This window comes from Gopherus flavomarginatus, chromosome 7, assembly GCF_025201925.1.
Source record: "Gopherus flavomarginatus isolate rGopFla2 chromosome 7, rGopFla2.mat.asm, whole genome shotgun sequence".
Classification (NCBI taxonomy): Eukaryota; Metazoa; Chordata; order Testudines; family Testudinidae; genus Gopherus; species Gopherus flavomarginatus.
This window is the reverse complement of record NC_066623.1, coordinates 62,232,808-62,246,436: the sequence shown is the minus strand read 5'-3', so window position 1 is coordinate 62,246,436 and position 13,629 is coordinate 62,232,808. Positions and strand designations below refer to the sequence as shown.

General features: G+C 53.6%; 2 protein-coding genes across 7 annotated transcripts in view; one reads left to right on the top strand and one right to left on the bottom strand.

Moving 5' to 3' along the window:
* The window catches only part of RGL1 (ral guanine nucleotide dissociation stimulator like 1), a 410,246-nt gene that overhangs the window by 124,689 nt on the left and 271,928 nt on the right, over nucleotides 1-13,629 (bottom strand). The window lies entirely within an intron of this gene.
* The window catches only part of COLGALT2 (collagen beta(1-O)galactosyltransferase 2), a 163,519-nt gene that overhangs the window by 55,841 nt on the left and 94,049 nt on the right, over nucleotides 1-13,629 (top strand). The window contains exon 1 of one of the 2 annotated variants that reach the window (XM_050961441.1): nucleotides 6,604-7,082. The exons of the other annotated variant lie outside the window; for it this stretch is intronic. Coding sequence (XP_050817398.1) covers nucleotides 6,853-7,082 — 230 coding nt within the window. The 5' untranslated portion in view covers nucleotides 6,604-6,852. Of the gene's footprint in view, nucleotides 1-6,603; nucleotides 7,083-13,629 lie in introns of those variants that run through there. 2 annotated transcript variants of the gene reach the window in all.

The window sequence follows — 13,629 nt, the reverse complement described above, 5'->3', positions numbered from 1 at the left end:
TTTCAGTGTGGCAGGGGGCTCAGGGCAGGGGGTTGGAGTGCAGAAGGGGTGTGGGGTGTGGCAGGGGGCTCAGGGCAGGGGGTTGGGGTGCAGGCTCCAGCCCCATGCCACTTACCTGGAGCAGCTCTGGGGTGGCAGCGGTGCACAGCAGGGCTAAGACAGGCTCCCTGCCTGCCCTGGCCCTGCACCACACCTCTCCCGGAAGCAGCCAGCACCACATCCCTGTGGTCCTTGTGGGAGATGGGAGTAGAGGGTTCTGCATGCTGCCCTTGCCTGTGAGTACCTCTCCCGAAGCTCTCATTGGCCACAGTTCCCTGTTCCTGGCCAATAGGAGCTGCGGGAGTTGGTGCCTGCAAGTGAGGGCACTGCACGGAGCCCTCTGTCCCTCCAGGGGCAACAGGGACGTGTTGTCCACCACTTCTTGGAGGGGCATGGGTCCCACAGTGCCACAGGAAAGGCAATCCCGCAGGCCAGATCCAAATCCCTGACAGGCTGGATCTGTCCTGCGGGCCGTAGTTTGCCCACCCCTGGTCTATTCCCTTTCTGTCCCATCTCACTGCAGTGCTTACCACACAAATAAACTGTGGGTGACATTAAATAAATGCCACAAACCAAGAGAGAAATGCATGACATACCATGAAATGCAGCAAGCAAACACCACTATGGATAGATGGGAAGAGGAAGATTAGGGGAATTGAGAGGGAAAAGGAGGTGGAAGAAGGGATGAGGGGAATGGAGGGAGGTTCTATATAATACTAGTTATATAATAGTGTTTTACATGTTAAGTTGCCATACAAATATTCACCAATCATTTTTCACTACGGCCATGTAAAGTAGTATGGGACTTCAGGGTGTGTGGAAGGAGTGGTGATGAAGGGAAGAGGGGAATGGAGGAGGATGGTAGTTGAGGGAAGGAGGTAGAGAAATTCAAGGTAAGGGAGGAAGTGAATGAGAGAGAAGCAATGACACAGAAAGGAGGGGAAGAAATAAAAAGAAACAAAAGGGGAAGAAAGGAAAAAAAGCAAGAGCGAGGAGGTGAAAGTGAACAGGAGAAGAAATGCTGAAGGAAAAAAAGAGGGAGAGAGGCTAAATTGAGAGAGGATGATGGCAGAAGAGTTGGTAAGATGAAAAGATAAAATAAGTAAAGACAAAACCTTGACAATATTCATAACAACAATTCGAATGAAAACATCACTGGGAAAGAGACTATATGGATAGAAAATATAAAGTGAGGGAAGGATGAGAAAGGAAGAATCAGAATAAAGGCAATTTGATATATTTTATTAATTTATTTAAAGTTTGTATAATCTGTGTAGATTCTCACTGATTCTCTATGTGAATGGGGTTTCTACAGTCCAATGCATGCCAGATTTCCCTTTGCAGAAGTTGGCAGCTCCTTGCTTGGCACCTGGCTTGTAGAATTTCAAACACTGGCCCCAGCTAATCCATCCCTGGTTAGGAGGCATTAAAAGCATAGCTTGGTGCTGGTGTCTGCTCAGTATGCAGCAGCATAAAAACAAATACATAGTTGGTGCATTAAGAGAATAATAAAGAACAAATGGCAATGACATAAATGAAACAATTAAATATCCCCTTCTGGGGCATTGTGCCCAGTTTTAGTTAACCTACCTCAAGAAAGATGTGGCAGAGAGTGAAAACGACCAGAGACAGGCATTTAAAATGTTTAGCGGGAAGGCGCGAACTGGAATTAGTTAGCCTGGGAAAGAGAACAAGACGGGACTTGACTGAGGTATTCAGACTTAGGCCGAGCATAATGGAAAATTGAACAGTCCCTTCTCTTATCCTGTTATGATGATATAGTAACAACTGGGTCCATTGGTGAAGGATAAATAAAAGGACATCTCTATTTATTCAGCATTTAATCAGTGTGCACTGGTGCAGGAGGTCACTGAGGGACCAATCCTGCTTCTCTAATTCTGGCAATTTTCAGGAGCTTTGCCTGTCTAAGAAGTGTAGCTTTGATAGGGCACGTACACCTTATTCCCTTGTGACCAACGAAGGGGCTAAAGCCTTTCAGTGGGCACAAAAGAGTTGGCTGGTTTTCAAAGGGCTACCAGACCTGGAGGGAAGAGATGGCAGCTGCGGCTTGTTTGGCTCCTGGACAGAGGAATGGACAGCTGTGCCTCCTAGGTATGGAAAATATAGAAGAAAGTAGAGGCTTCCAAGGCCTGTGGGTGGTATGTTCCTAGCAGGTGAAGGAAGCTGCTCTCCAGCTGATTCAGGGAACAGCACACCTAAATAGGTATCTGGGGGAATTTGCTGCTTGCCTGAACTAATGGAGACTATGGTACTGCCAAAGAGAGTACCCACAGTCAAACTGTTCCTGGGTTTGGTATGGACACCTGGAGTGGACTCAAGAAAGATGCCTGCATTTGTTTTATTTCCTTGGGACCTAAGGCCAGGGCTGGCTCCAGGCACCCGACCCAGGCACCAGCGCAGCAAGCAGGTGCCTGGGGTGGCCAATGATGAGGCGCAGTGGAGCTGCCGCTGATCGTGATCGCGGCTTCTCCCCCACCCCCTCTTCACTGCTTGGGGCGGCAAAAACCCTGGAGCCGGCCCCACCTATGGCCAAAGGAAAAGCGGTGTGTTACTTCCTCCCAACCAGAATAGTTGATTTTCCCAGCCTTTTTTAAACCTGCTTACACAGGCAGGCTAGTACCTCAACCCTTGGAGTGACTAACAGTCCTATTACAGCACAATTGGTCCTTGAGTCAAAGGCACTGGCTGGATTTTAAAAAGCAATGGGATATTTTTGACCACTATAAACAAAACAACTATATGAGTTGTAACAGTAGCTGCTGCCTCCTGCCATGTATCAGAAATCTGACCTTTTGTAACCCTGACCCATGTTATTGGCAGTAGGAAATGAAGTTGAGTCTCACTCCTGTGTCATACCGTTATTATACACTGATAAACACACCTCATGCTTAGGAGGGAATTGTTCCCATTTACCAACACAGCACAGCTGGCCGTGTGTGTGTGTGTGTGTGTGTGTGTGTGTGTAGTTGGTGGGGTTGGGGGAGGTACTGAAGAGGAGCTGCCTTCCTTGAAAGCATCAGATGCTGCTGGCGGCAGGATACTTTGCTAGACAGTCTGATTCGGAATAGTAACTCCTGTTCCAAAAGGGCCTTTGATGCCATTAACAAAACATGAAGAAGCAAGTAATGTAAAGTGTTCAAATCACACATGGCTTTTGTTAAAGTCATTGTGTTGTGTAGCTAAAGCCATGCTCAACCTTTTGAAAACATCCCATAGTGAATTAAGTGAAATAGGTTTAGAGCTAGATTGTCCTTTTACATTTAGCTCTGTGCTGGGGAGGGGCTGTGCTGCCCAAGAAAGGAATTGTGTTTCTTTTCCCCTGCTCTCTATTTCCTCTTGGGAGAGAGTAATCTCTTTTACTATGGGGCCCACTCTGCATTAGCTCAGCAGTGCTGGCTCTGTGTTAAGTGGGCAGAGTCAAGGTTCCCCCCACTCAGCGGAGCAGGAGGGAACACCAGGTGCTCAAGGCTTTATCTTGAGAAGGGCTTAGTACCTGTAATGTCTATTCATTTCTGTGGGAGCTGTGAGTACAATGGGCCCAGATCCACAATCTCACACAGTACACTCTCGAATGAACACACACAGGAAAATGATAAAAGACAAAAATGCTCTAGCACCTGTGGGTGAACACCCTTCACAAAGCAGTCACTCCATAACCAACCTATCAGTCTTCATCCTCAAAGGAAGCCTGCCCAACACTTTCAAAAAAGTGAAGCCTGGGATCTTAAATCCATAACTTTACTAAAAATCAGTCTTAATAAAGACACTGGATTTATGGTTTATTACAACAGTCTGGAACCCAGTAACCCCCCCCCCACTTTCAGTCCGATGACTACAGGGGTGTTAATGGTCAACTTCACCTTGGGTGTCCCTTAGAATACATGCTAACTACTTACGCTAAACTATCTGTTCAATCTTGTATTTAGCTGTCACACTTTCAGTATCTTTCCCTGACCTGAAGAGCTCCATGTAAGATCAAAGGCTTGTCTCTCTCACCAAGAGAAGTTGGGCCAAAAAAAGATATTACTTCAGCTACCTTGTCTCTCAGATCCACAAAATTGTTTAGGCTTCTGGCTTCTGTTTAGGAGCCTAGATATCTTTGTGGATCTGGGCATAGGCTCCTATTAAGATCATGGTCCCCAGATACAAATTGTTACAGTGGGTATTGTGTGGTCATGGTGTTAAACTGTAATCTGTTGCATTGATGGTCCTTTCAGGGCCATTCATTGGAATATTTCTGGAGAGGGTGAGTTAATGAAATGCAGTGAATATTTTAGTGTCTCAGATAATTTCCAATCTGGATAATTGCGTTCTGCTTATCTAAATTTCCTCCTGCAGTTTGTTTTAGATACAGTAAATTAGCTGATTTCATCTGGATATCCTGAGACATCTATTTGTAAAACACTTTGTATAAAAGTGCAAAATAACTTCCTTTCCTCAGTTGCTATGAAGTATGGCTGTGGAATGTGAATCAGCTACTGCCTTCTATCCCAGAGATAGCACAGGTACGTGGAGTAAGAGAACCCTATGTACCTATTGAGGCCCTGGTGATAGGCAGGCGCATGCCCACCCACTTCTAAGCCTCCCCCCACCCCAGCCACTGGACTCAGGCAACAAAAGATTATGGGGGGACAACAAAGGAAAAATCAGGTATAGGAGTGTCAAAAGCAGGGAGCCAGAGGAGGACAGAGAGCAGAGAACCACAAACAGTGCCCATTGCTCCTCAAAGGCATCCAGGGAGCCAGTGCACAAGTCCAGAGGAACTCTGCCCAGAGATGTGACTTAAGGGAGAATCAGAAGTAGGCCCCACAGTTGCAGAGCGCCTCCCTGTCCAGCTTCCTCCTCCTGGTATGGTGGACAGCCACCTGGGCCCACACCAGGAAGAGGTTGGTGAGGAGGTCTCGTGACTTTGTAGGGCCACTAATGGGGTGTGCATAGATCAGGAAGTGCAGGGAAAAGTGCAGTCAGAACTTAAGAAGAAGGTTCTGGAGGAGCCAGAAAAGGGGCTGCAACATAGTGCATTCGATGTCGGCGTGTGCCACAGTCTCCCTCTCGCCACAGAAGGGGCAGGTGTTGGGGGAGGTGGTGAACTGCTCCGAGTAGACACCCGTGCTTACTGTTCCATGAAGGAGCTGCCAGAAAATATCCCCAGTGTGCCATGGGACCAGGGTGGAATATGGATTGGCCCACTGGGGTTCCTCACCCTCCATGGGTAGTAGGAGGTCCCACCACTTGGTGTCAGGATGAGATACGAGGGTGAGGAAGTGAAAGGTGTGGAGCATGAGCATGTATAGCTGTTTCCTAGGTATGGTTCAGAGGTGGACCAGCTGCATGTCACGCAGATGGCTCAGGTGGTGCATAGGGAATGGGTGGGAAGGCTCACTGGGCAGAGGCCTGAAGGTAAACTCTGGAGGGTCAGGAGTGAGGGAAGGGCGGGGAGCACCCTCCCAAGGATCCACTTCAGGAAAGCCTGGAGGTGGGTGGTAAGGCTGCCATCACCTCCTGAAGTATATGATGGGGGACTATATGATGGGGGAAATGAGGAGTAGAGAGCCCCATGTGCCAGGTGAGTGCCAGGGGATCCATCCAGTCCTTCTGGTCGTAGTCCAGGAGGTCTCGGATCCTGGTGGTACCAGCCAGGACCAATCTCTGGCACACTGAGAGGGACTCTGCCACTTGCACATCAAAATGGAGGTTGTGTTGCATAGGTTCTGCAAGGAAGTCATCCCCTTTGGTGGCTGCTGTGGACCTGGTCTCTGAGACTAGCTGCCAGGTCCTGAATAGAAAAGACCTGAAAAGACTGGCATCTCAGAGAGGCCTCAGAGGAGACCTCTTGGATTGAGATAGAAGAGTTGCCGATCATATTGGAGGCAGCAGAGGAAGGTTTTCACCAGTGCACTCCACACCGAACTACCAGCACCATAAAGGAGCCTCTGAGGGCCTGGAGGTGGAAGACATGGAGTCAGAGCAGGCCCTCCTGTCTACTCTCCTCCAGGTGGAAGAGATCCCTGTGTCTCCGTTTTAATTGTCTAAGGTTCTTTGGGATGAAAGGTGCAAAATGTTTCTTTTAAATGTTTAAATGGTTGGGTTGGTGTTTCCTTTGTTAAACTGATCTCTTGGCCTTTGCCATGGCACAGGCCCAAACTCTGCAAAGCACTTCAGTGGGATTTAAACTATGTGGAAGGGGAGCCTACCTTATAAAACACAGAGTGCAGTTATAAAATAACAATGGTTAAGTATAAAGGCTGGATACAGACACTCCTTTGCACCCAGTCCTTTCTCTGAAGTCGTCATGACTTTTGGGTGCACAAGAAACATGGGGATCAGGCACTTGATGACAGCCTTGCAAACTTCCGTTTGCCTAGCTCAGGGGGCTTTGGTTTCTTTTCTTTTTTGGACTGGCTCTCAAACAATTCGATTTTGTCCTAATTGTCATGGTAACCCCGGGCGAGGAGATTTCGGGGCTTGGTACAAATATTCACGACTGGCTTGGGAAGCTGCTAGGTGGGGTTGTTCTTGAGCCCGAGGGGGAGCGGAGGGGACCCAGCACAGAAGAAGGAAGGTTGAGTTGCTCAGAGGCGAGGGGCTGTGCTGTGCTGCTTGACCCGGGACGGCTGGAACCAGAGGGAGGTGAGCACACGGGCGTGTCGCGTGTGCAGCCCCAGCCCCCTCGCCATCCCGTTCAGCCTGCCCACCGCGAGGACCTGCCGTGCAGTCCCCCGCCAGCCCCCAGTAGCGAGGCTCAGCTGCCTGCAGGCTGGCGGCTTCTCCCGGCACTTCACGCTCCGGAACATGGCTGCGCTGCCCGCGCTCCGGCTGCTGCTGTGCTGCTTGCTGGGGGCCAGGAGCGGGGCCAGCTTTCCCGCGGAGCCGCCGGAGGGCTCGGCCCCTTTGCCGGAGTCGCCTCTGCAGAAGCCCACCGTCTTCATCGCCATCCTCGCCAGGAACGCTGCCCACGCGCTGCCCCACTGCCTCGGCGGCCTCGAGCGGCTGCGCTACCCCAAGAGCCGGCTGGCCATCTGGTAAGGCGCGGGGCCGGGCGGGGGAGCCGATGTCCCTGGCCCGGGGCAGCGGGAGCAGAGCGGAGGACGCGCTGCTTTGTGCGGGAGAAAAGCTTCTGGGCAGCTGCCCTCAGGAACAGGCAGCGTCTGTCTGGCCAGTGCGCGGGGGAGAGATCCGGATGGCAGCGAAAGGGGGAAGTAGTGCAGAGGCTAGGAGGGAAGGGCTGCAGGTTGGGGGGGGGCAGGACAGAGCCTAGGAGGGGGTGCAGGTTGGGGGGGCAGTGCAGAGGTCAGGAGGGGTGTAGGTTAAGGGGGGCAGTGCAGAGGTCAGGAGGGGTGTAGGTTAAGGGGGGCAGTGCAGAGGTCAGGAGGGGTGTAGGTTAAGGGGGGCAGTGCAGAGGTCAGGAGGGGTGTAGGTTAAGGGGGGCAGTGCAGAGGTCAGGAGAGGTGGCAGATTAAGGGGGGCAGTGGAGAGATCAGGAGGGTGTGTGCTAAGAGGTTAAGGGGGAAGAGGTTGGTAGTGCACAGACTGAATTGGGGGTGCAGGTAAAGGGGAGCAGTGCAGAGGTCAGGAGGGGTGCAGGTCACAGGACAGTGCAGAGGTCAGTAGAGGGGGCAGTGCAGAGGTCAGGAGGGGTGTAGGTTAAGGGGGGCAGTGCAGAGGTCAGGAGGGGGTGCAGGTGGGGGGGGCAGTGCAGAAGCCAGGAGCATAATGATAATAAAGCAAGGGAACTAGTAACCTGCTGCCTTCAGTGCTGCAGAGATTGAGGGCAGTGATTTTCAAGCTTTTTTCATTTGCAGGCCTCTACAATATTTCAAATGGAGGTGCAGCCCCCTTTGGAAGTCTTAGCCATAGTGTGCAGAGACCCAGGGGTCCAGGGACCACAGGTTGAAAACCACTGATCTAGGGCAAGGTATCTTTGTCTTGCTGAAAATGTGAGGGCTCCCTGCGTTTCAGGACTCCTGATACACTGAGGAAGAGGCACTGCACCTCTTCAGGCAAGAGGTATCAGCCAGGGGCTTCTCTATGATCCATTTCTGTGCTGTGATTTCCTAGCCCTAGCTGTTCTACTGGAAATGAGGGTCTTTCCCTACTGCAGTGGTTGGGATCAGGACGAGAGCAAAGTTTTGCCTAACCCTTTGTGTTCTTAGTTGTAAACTTTCCCTGGAGCTACTGCTTCATATGGAGAAAGGGATTTCTTGGAAGGAGCTGACAGCGTGGCTCAGACTCTCTGGGTAACTCCGCCCCATCCATGTTAAGAGGGAAGGGCTCCAAAATTAATCTCCTTCTCTGCAACCTCCTCACATGGCTTGATACATTAAACCAGGAGCAGATGTCCACTAGCCTCTCCGGAGGAGAGCAGTACACAAATCTCAATCTATGGAATGTTGTATTGGCTATAAAGGCCACAAACACACTGAAGGTAGATAGGCAATGATGTGTTTGGGAGGGCAGAGCAAGGCACATAAAATGAAGCAGGGATTACAGTTCATGCTTTAACAGCCAAGAAAAACTTTGACTGAAACCACAGTTTTGTTGCAAAATTGCAGGTTTTGATGGAACTTTGCCCACCTGCAAGCTTGATTGTTGGGTAAAATGCTTGATTCCTACGCAAAAATTCAGGCCTGGGGCCAAAAGGAAAAACCAAAGTCTTTGTAGAGACAAATTGCTATTATATTATTTCCATTATTATACCGATTGAACTTCTGTACTTCAGTTATTAGCAGGAGTGAAAGTAACTTAAAGGACTTACCAGTACTCCAGAGTCCTGAGGAGAGGGAGGGGCCTCAACTGGAACAGGATTTAAAGGGGCTGGGGTAGCAGCAGCTGGGAGCCCCAGGCCCTTTAAATCACCCTCAGAGCTACCAGCTGCAGAGGCGGCTGGGAGCCCATGGGGTGATTTAAAGGGCCTGGAGCTCCAGCTGCTGCTACTGGAGTGGAGCCCTGGGTCCTTTAAATCACCATCGGAGGGGGCCCCCGGCCTCTGGTGGAGCTTTAAAAGGCCTGGGGCTCCACTACAGTAGCGGCAGCTGCCAGAGTCCCAGAGCTGCCACCCCAGGGCTCCGGCAGCAGGGCTCACATCGCAATTTAAAGGGCCCTGGAGAGTAGCAGCAGTGGGAGTCCTGAGCCCTTTAAATCATCACCCAAGCCATCCTGCCGGAGCCCCAGGGTAGCAGTGGCAGACAGGGGCTCGGGCTGTAATTTAAATGGCCCAGGGCTCCGGCTGCTGCTACCACCCCAGGCTCTCTAAATCATCCCTGGAGCTCTGCTGCCAGAGCCCTGGGGTAGCGGTGACGGTGCTCTGGTGGCAAGTTAAAGGGCCCGGGGCGGTAGCGGTGGCGGCCAAGACCCTGGCCCTTTAAATCGCTGCCTGAGCCCTGCTGCCGCTACCCCAGGGTTCTAGCAGGCTCCGGGAATGTTTTAAAGGGCTACAGGGCAGTAGCTGTGGCTGGAGCCCTGGACCCTTTAAATCATCCCCAGAGCCCTGCTGCCGGAGCCCTGGGGAGGTGGTGGCGGGGCTCCGGGGGCTATTTTAAGGGCTGGGGCGGTAGCGGCTGCTGCAGCCCCGGATCCTTTAAATAGCTGCTGGAGCCCCACCACCGCTACCCCAGGGCTCCAGGGACAATGTAAAGGGCCCGGGATGGTAGCTGCGGCAGGCACCCTGGACCCTTTAAATCGCTGCCTGAGCCCTGCTGCCACTTCCCCAGGGCTTTGGCGGCAGTTTAAAGGGCCCGGGGCTCCATCCACTGCTGGGAGCCCCAGACCCTTTAAATTGCCACCAGGGGAAGCCAATCCGCCTTGGTATGGTTGTCACGGAGTCACCGGGCGATGCTCTGGAACTGCTCCCCACCAAGCCAGTCAGGACTTTGGGGAGCCTCCTCTCCCTTGGAGCAGACTTGTTCAGGGCAAGAAGTTCACACGTCTTCACCTCCTGGGTCTGACCTTGGAGCATTCAGCATCCTCTGATCCTCCGTGCGCTTCCCACAGCGAGCCCGCCCCAGCGGGGTCCTGGGGAAGCCACCGGGTCCTGCACCCCCACTTTGCAGTCAGATGTGACTCTCAGCCAGCCAGTAAAACAGAGGTTTATTCGATGACAGGAACAGGGTCTAAAACAGAGCTTGTAGGTACAGCGAACCGGACCCCTCGGCTGGGTCCATTCTGAGGGTCAGTGAGCCAGACCCCCACGTCTGCCCTCAGCCAGCTCCAGACTAACAACCCCTCCCAGCCCCTCCTCTCTGCTCAGCCCCTTTCCCGGGCCAGGAGGTCACCTGATCCCTTTGTCTCCAACACTTTCAGCTGGCACCTTTGCAGGGGAGGGGCCCAGGCCATCAGTTGCTAGGAGACAGAGTGCCAGGCATTTAGGTGCACTGTCCCTTTGCTCTGCCAGATACTTAAGAACTGCCATGGGGACACTGAGGCACCAACACAGTATTCAGAGAAACATTAAGAACATTCCCAGTTCGTCACATCTCTCCCCCCTTCGAGACCGAACTGAGCGAGGTCACTTCAGCCGGTGACCTGGGGAAGTTCGAACCCACCAACGTTCCCATGGATGCCCCAGCATCTCTCCCATTCCTTGATGTGAGTTACACCAGGACAGTCCAGTCTCACGCCCTCCCTTAGGTCGGGTGTGCTTGATGGCACTTGCAGGCCGCATGTGGGAAGGTTTATGCGGCTTGAACCCTTTTGCTACCCCAATACCCATGGGGTTCAAACTGGGACGGGGTCTTCTCCCAGCACTCTGGGCTGCAATTCGGGCTGTCTTGGTTAAGAGCCCCCATCTTGGCCTTTGCCAGCTCTGGGCTTGGGCAGCCGCTTCCCACTTTGTGGCCCAGACACAACACCTCTGCCGTCCCACCTTGCACTTTCCAGCTTTTAACGTCAGTCCCACCTTCTTGAGGCAGCCCAGCCCCCTCTTCACCTGGGACACCTGTTCCTCCCAGGTCTGGCTAAGGATGCACATGTTATCAGTGTCTGCCAGGCCCAAGTTCTCCATAGCCCTCTGCTTGTCTAGAATCTCCCCAGGCCTAGGCATGGGGTCGGCACCAGACACTGCGATGGCTTTAAGCTTTTGATAGCCCCCATAAAACCAGATCATCCTGTCTCGCTTGGGGATCAGCCCCACAGGTGAGGCCCATGGGCTGTAAAATGGCTGGATCCCATCTAAAGCCAGCATGTCCCTGACCTCTCTCTCCAGGTTCTGGGCTGCTTTCCCAGTGACTTTGAATGGGGAACACCTCATGGGGAGATTTGCTCCCACCTCAGGGAAGAGATCCCCCCGGGGGTCTTCCCCCTTCTTCATCCAATCCTCCCTCTTCAGGTTCAGGGGTCCCCTCACTCTCCTCCCATCCAGCAGCTTGAATGGGAAGAACCCTGTGGATTCCTGGGGCACCACCAGCTGCCTCCCGATTCCCCCCAGTTCTACTTCCCCTTGGGGAGCCCATTCCCGGTACAGGAATCCCTTCTCCTGCAGGACTCTGTCCCTGCAGCCTTCCCCAAGGGGGTTTGCAGCGCTGTGGCCAGCAAGTTCTCTCAGCTTCTCCAAGGAAGGATCCTTCTGCAGCTCCGTCTGGGATCCAGCGGCTGGGGCAGGGAGTGGGACCTGCTCCCTCTCGCTGTCTGGGCCTGGAGTCACAGCCCCCCTGAGCCCTGTCCCTGGTAGCTCCCTCCCTGCTGTGTAATCATTTCCCAGCAGCATGTCTGGACCAGGCAAACCTGTTTGACAGCTGACCTGCCCTGCCTGGGTGTCCCCCCACTCAGCTGGGGTCTCAGCTCCCCCCATGCTCAGCACTGCTCTTGCAGTCCCAGTGGGGGCAGGCAGCGAGCTCTCTGCTCTGGTCACAGCATCAGAGCCAGCGTGAGCCCCCTCTCCGGTGTGCAGGGGGGTGGGGAGCATCTCTCCCTCCCACTCAGCCCCAGGGGGCTGGTTACAGGTAGGCAGGTATCCTGAGCCCAGCAGCCCCTCCCCCCTGCCAGCCAGGTTATTTGCATTTTCACTGACCATTTCCATCCTAGCCAATTGGTTCCCTGGATTTGAATTCAAACCCTCGGCCGTTACAGGAGCGGGGCCTGGATCCTGTCCCATGGGGAGACAGTCACCCCCCAACAGGGCCTCCCAGCCGATATCCTGGAGAACCCCAACTACCAGCCAGCCCGACCCCTCCTGGGTCTGCACAGGGATCTGGGCCATAGGCAGGGCGAGGGGCTTCACCCCAGGGAACTTCACCCAGGTCCCACAGTCCCTCAGCATCTGGGGCTGCACCACCACAGTTCTCTCTGTCCCAGGGTCTCGCCCCCGCAGGCGTGTTTTCCCACTGACCCCTGGGCATCCCCCTATGTCTCTCTGCTCCACCATCACCAGTCCACGCTGCTGCTGCTTCTCATGCAGCTTTTCCTCCGGCTCTTGCTTTCTCTCACGGTCCTCTTGCTCTCTCGGGCTCTGCTCCCATCCCATCCGTCTCCAATCTCCTGATGGGGAACCCAATCGTGAAGACCCTCGTCTGATTGGGGACCAGACTCCTGGGGATGCCTGGCTGATGGTCCAGCTGCTCTCAGATCCTCTTGTAGCCCCATCTGGGCCAGGAATCTGCTCCTCAGAGCGGTGCTTTTCCTCCAACTGCACGATTAACTGTGCCTTGGTGAACGTCCCCATGCGTAACCCTCTCTTTGTGCACAGGATCACAATGTCCTTCTCAAGGAGATGGTGATAGGCCATCACTTCACCGTTCCCAAGTGGCTCTGGACTCACAGGCCTGTGTGCTCTTGGCTCCCGCATGGTTTCCAGGAAGAACCCCTGGTGTGCCAGCCCTTCCCGTGATCACCACCTCTTTGCCAGGGTCGAGCTGCAGACTCCTCCGCCCCAGGACTGCTCCTGCAATCCCCAGGGGAACCCTGCTACTGCAAAAATCCTTTTCTCTCCCAGGGTCGAACGGCAAGCTCCTCCGCCCCTGAGACTGCTCGCTGCAGTCCTTAGGGGGACCCCGTTACTCCAACAGTCCTTCTCGCTGGTCACACACTCCCAGAGGTTAACTGCCCCCTAAAACCGTCCCTCTCTGAGCCTTCAGCACGCCTGGTCCTCATTATCCCTCCTTTGTTTTACTGCTCCCCAGTCACTTACTGCAAGCAGCGCCATTCACGGGGTGCAGTACATCCCACTTCTGACACCAGTTGTCACGGAGTCACCGGGCGATGCTCTGGAACTGCTCCCCACCAAGCCAGTCAGGACTTTGGGGAGCCTCCTCTCCCTTGGAGCAGACTTGTTCAGGGCAAGAAGTTCACACGTCTTCACCTCCTGGGTCTGACCTTGGAGCATTCAGCATCCTCTGATCCTCCGTGCGCTTCCCACAGCGAGCCCGCCCCAGCGGGGTCCTGGGGAAGCCACCGGGTCCTGCACCCCCACTTTGCAGTCAGATGTGACTCTCAGCCAGCCAGTAAAACAGAGGTTTATTCGATGACAGGAACAGGGTCTAAAACAGAGCTTGTAGGTACAGCGAACCGGACCCCTCGGCTGGGTCCATTCTGGGGGTCAGTGAGCCAGACCCCCACGTCTGCCCTCAGCCAGCTCCA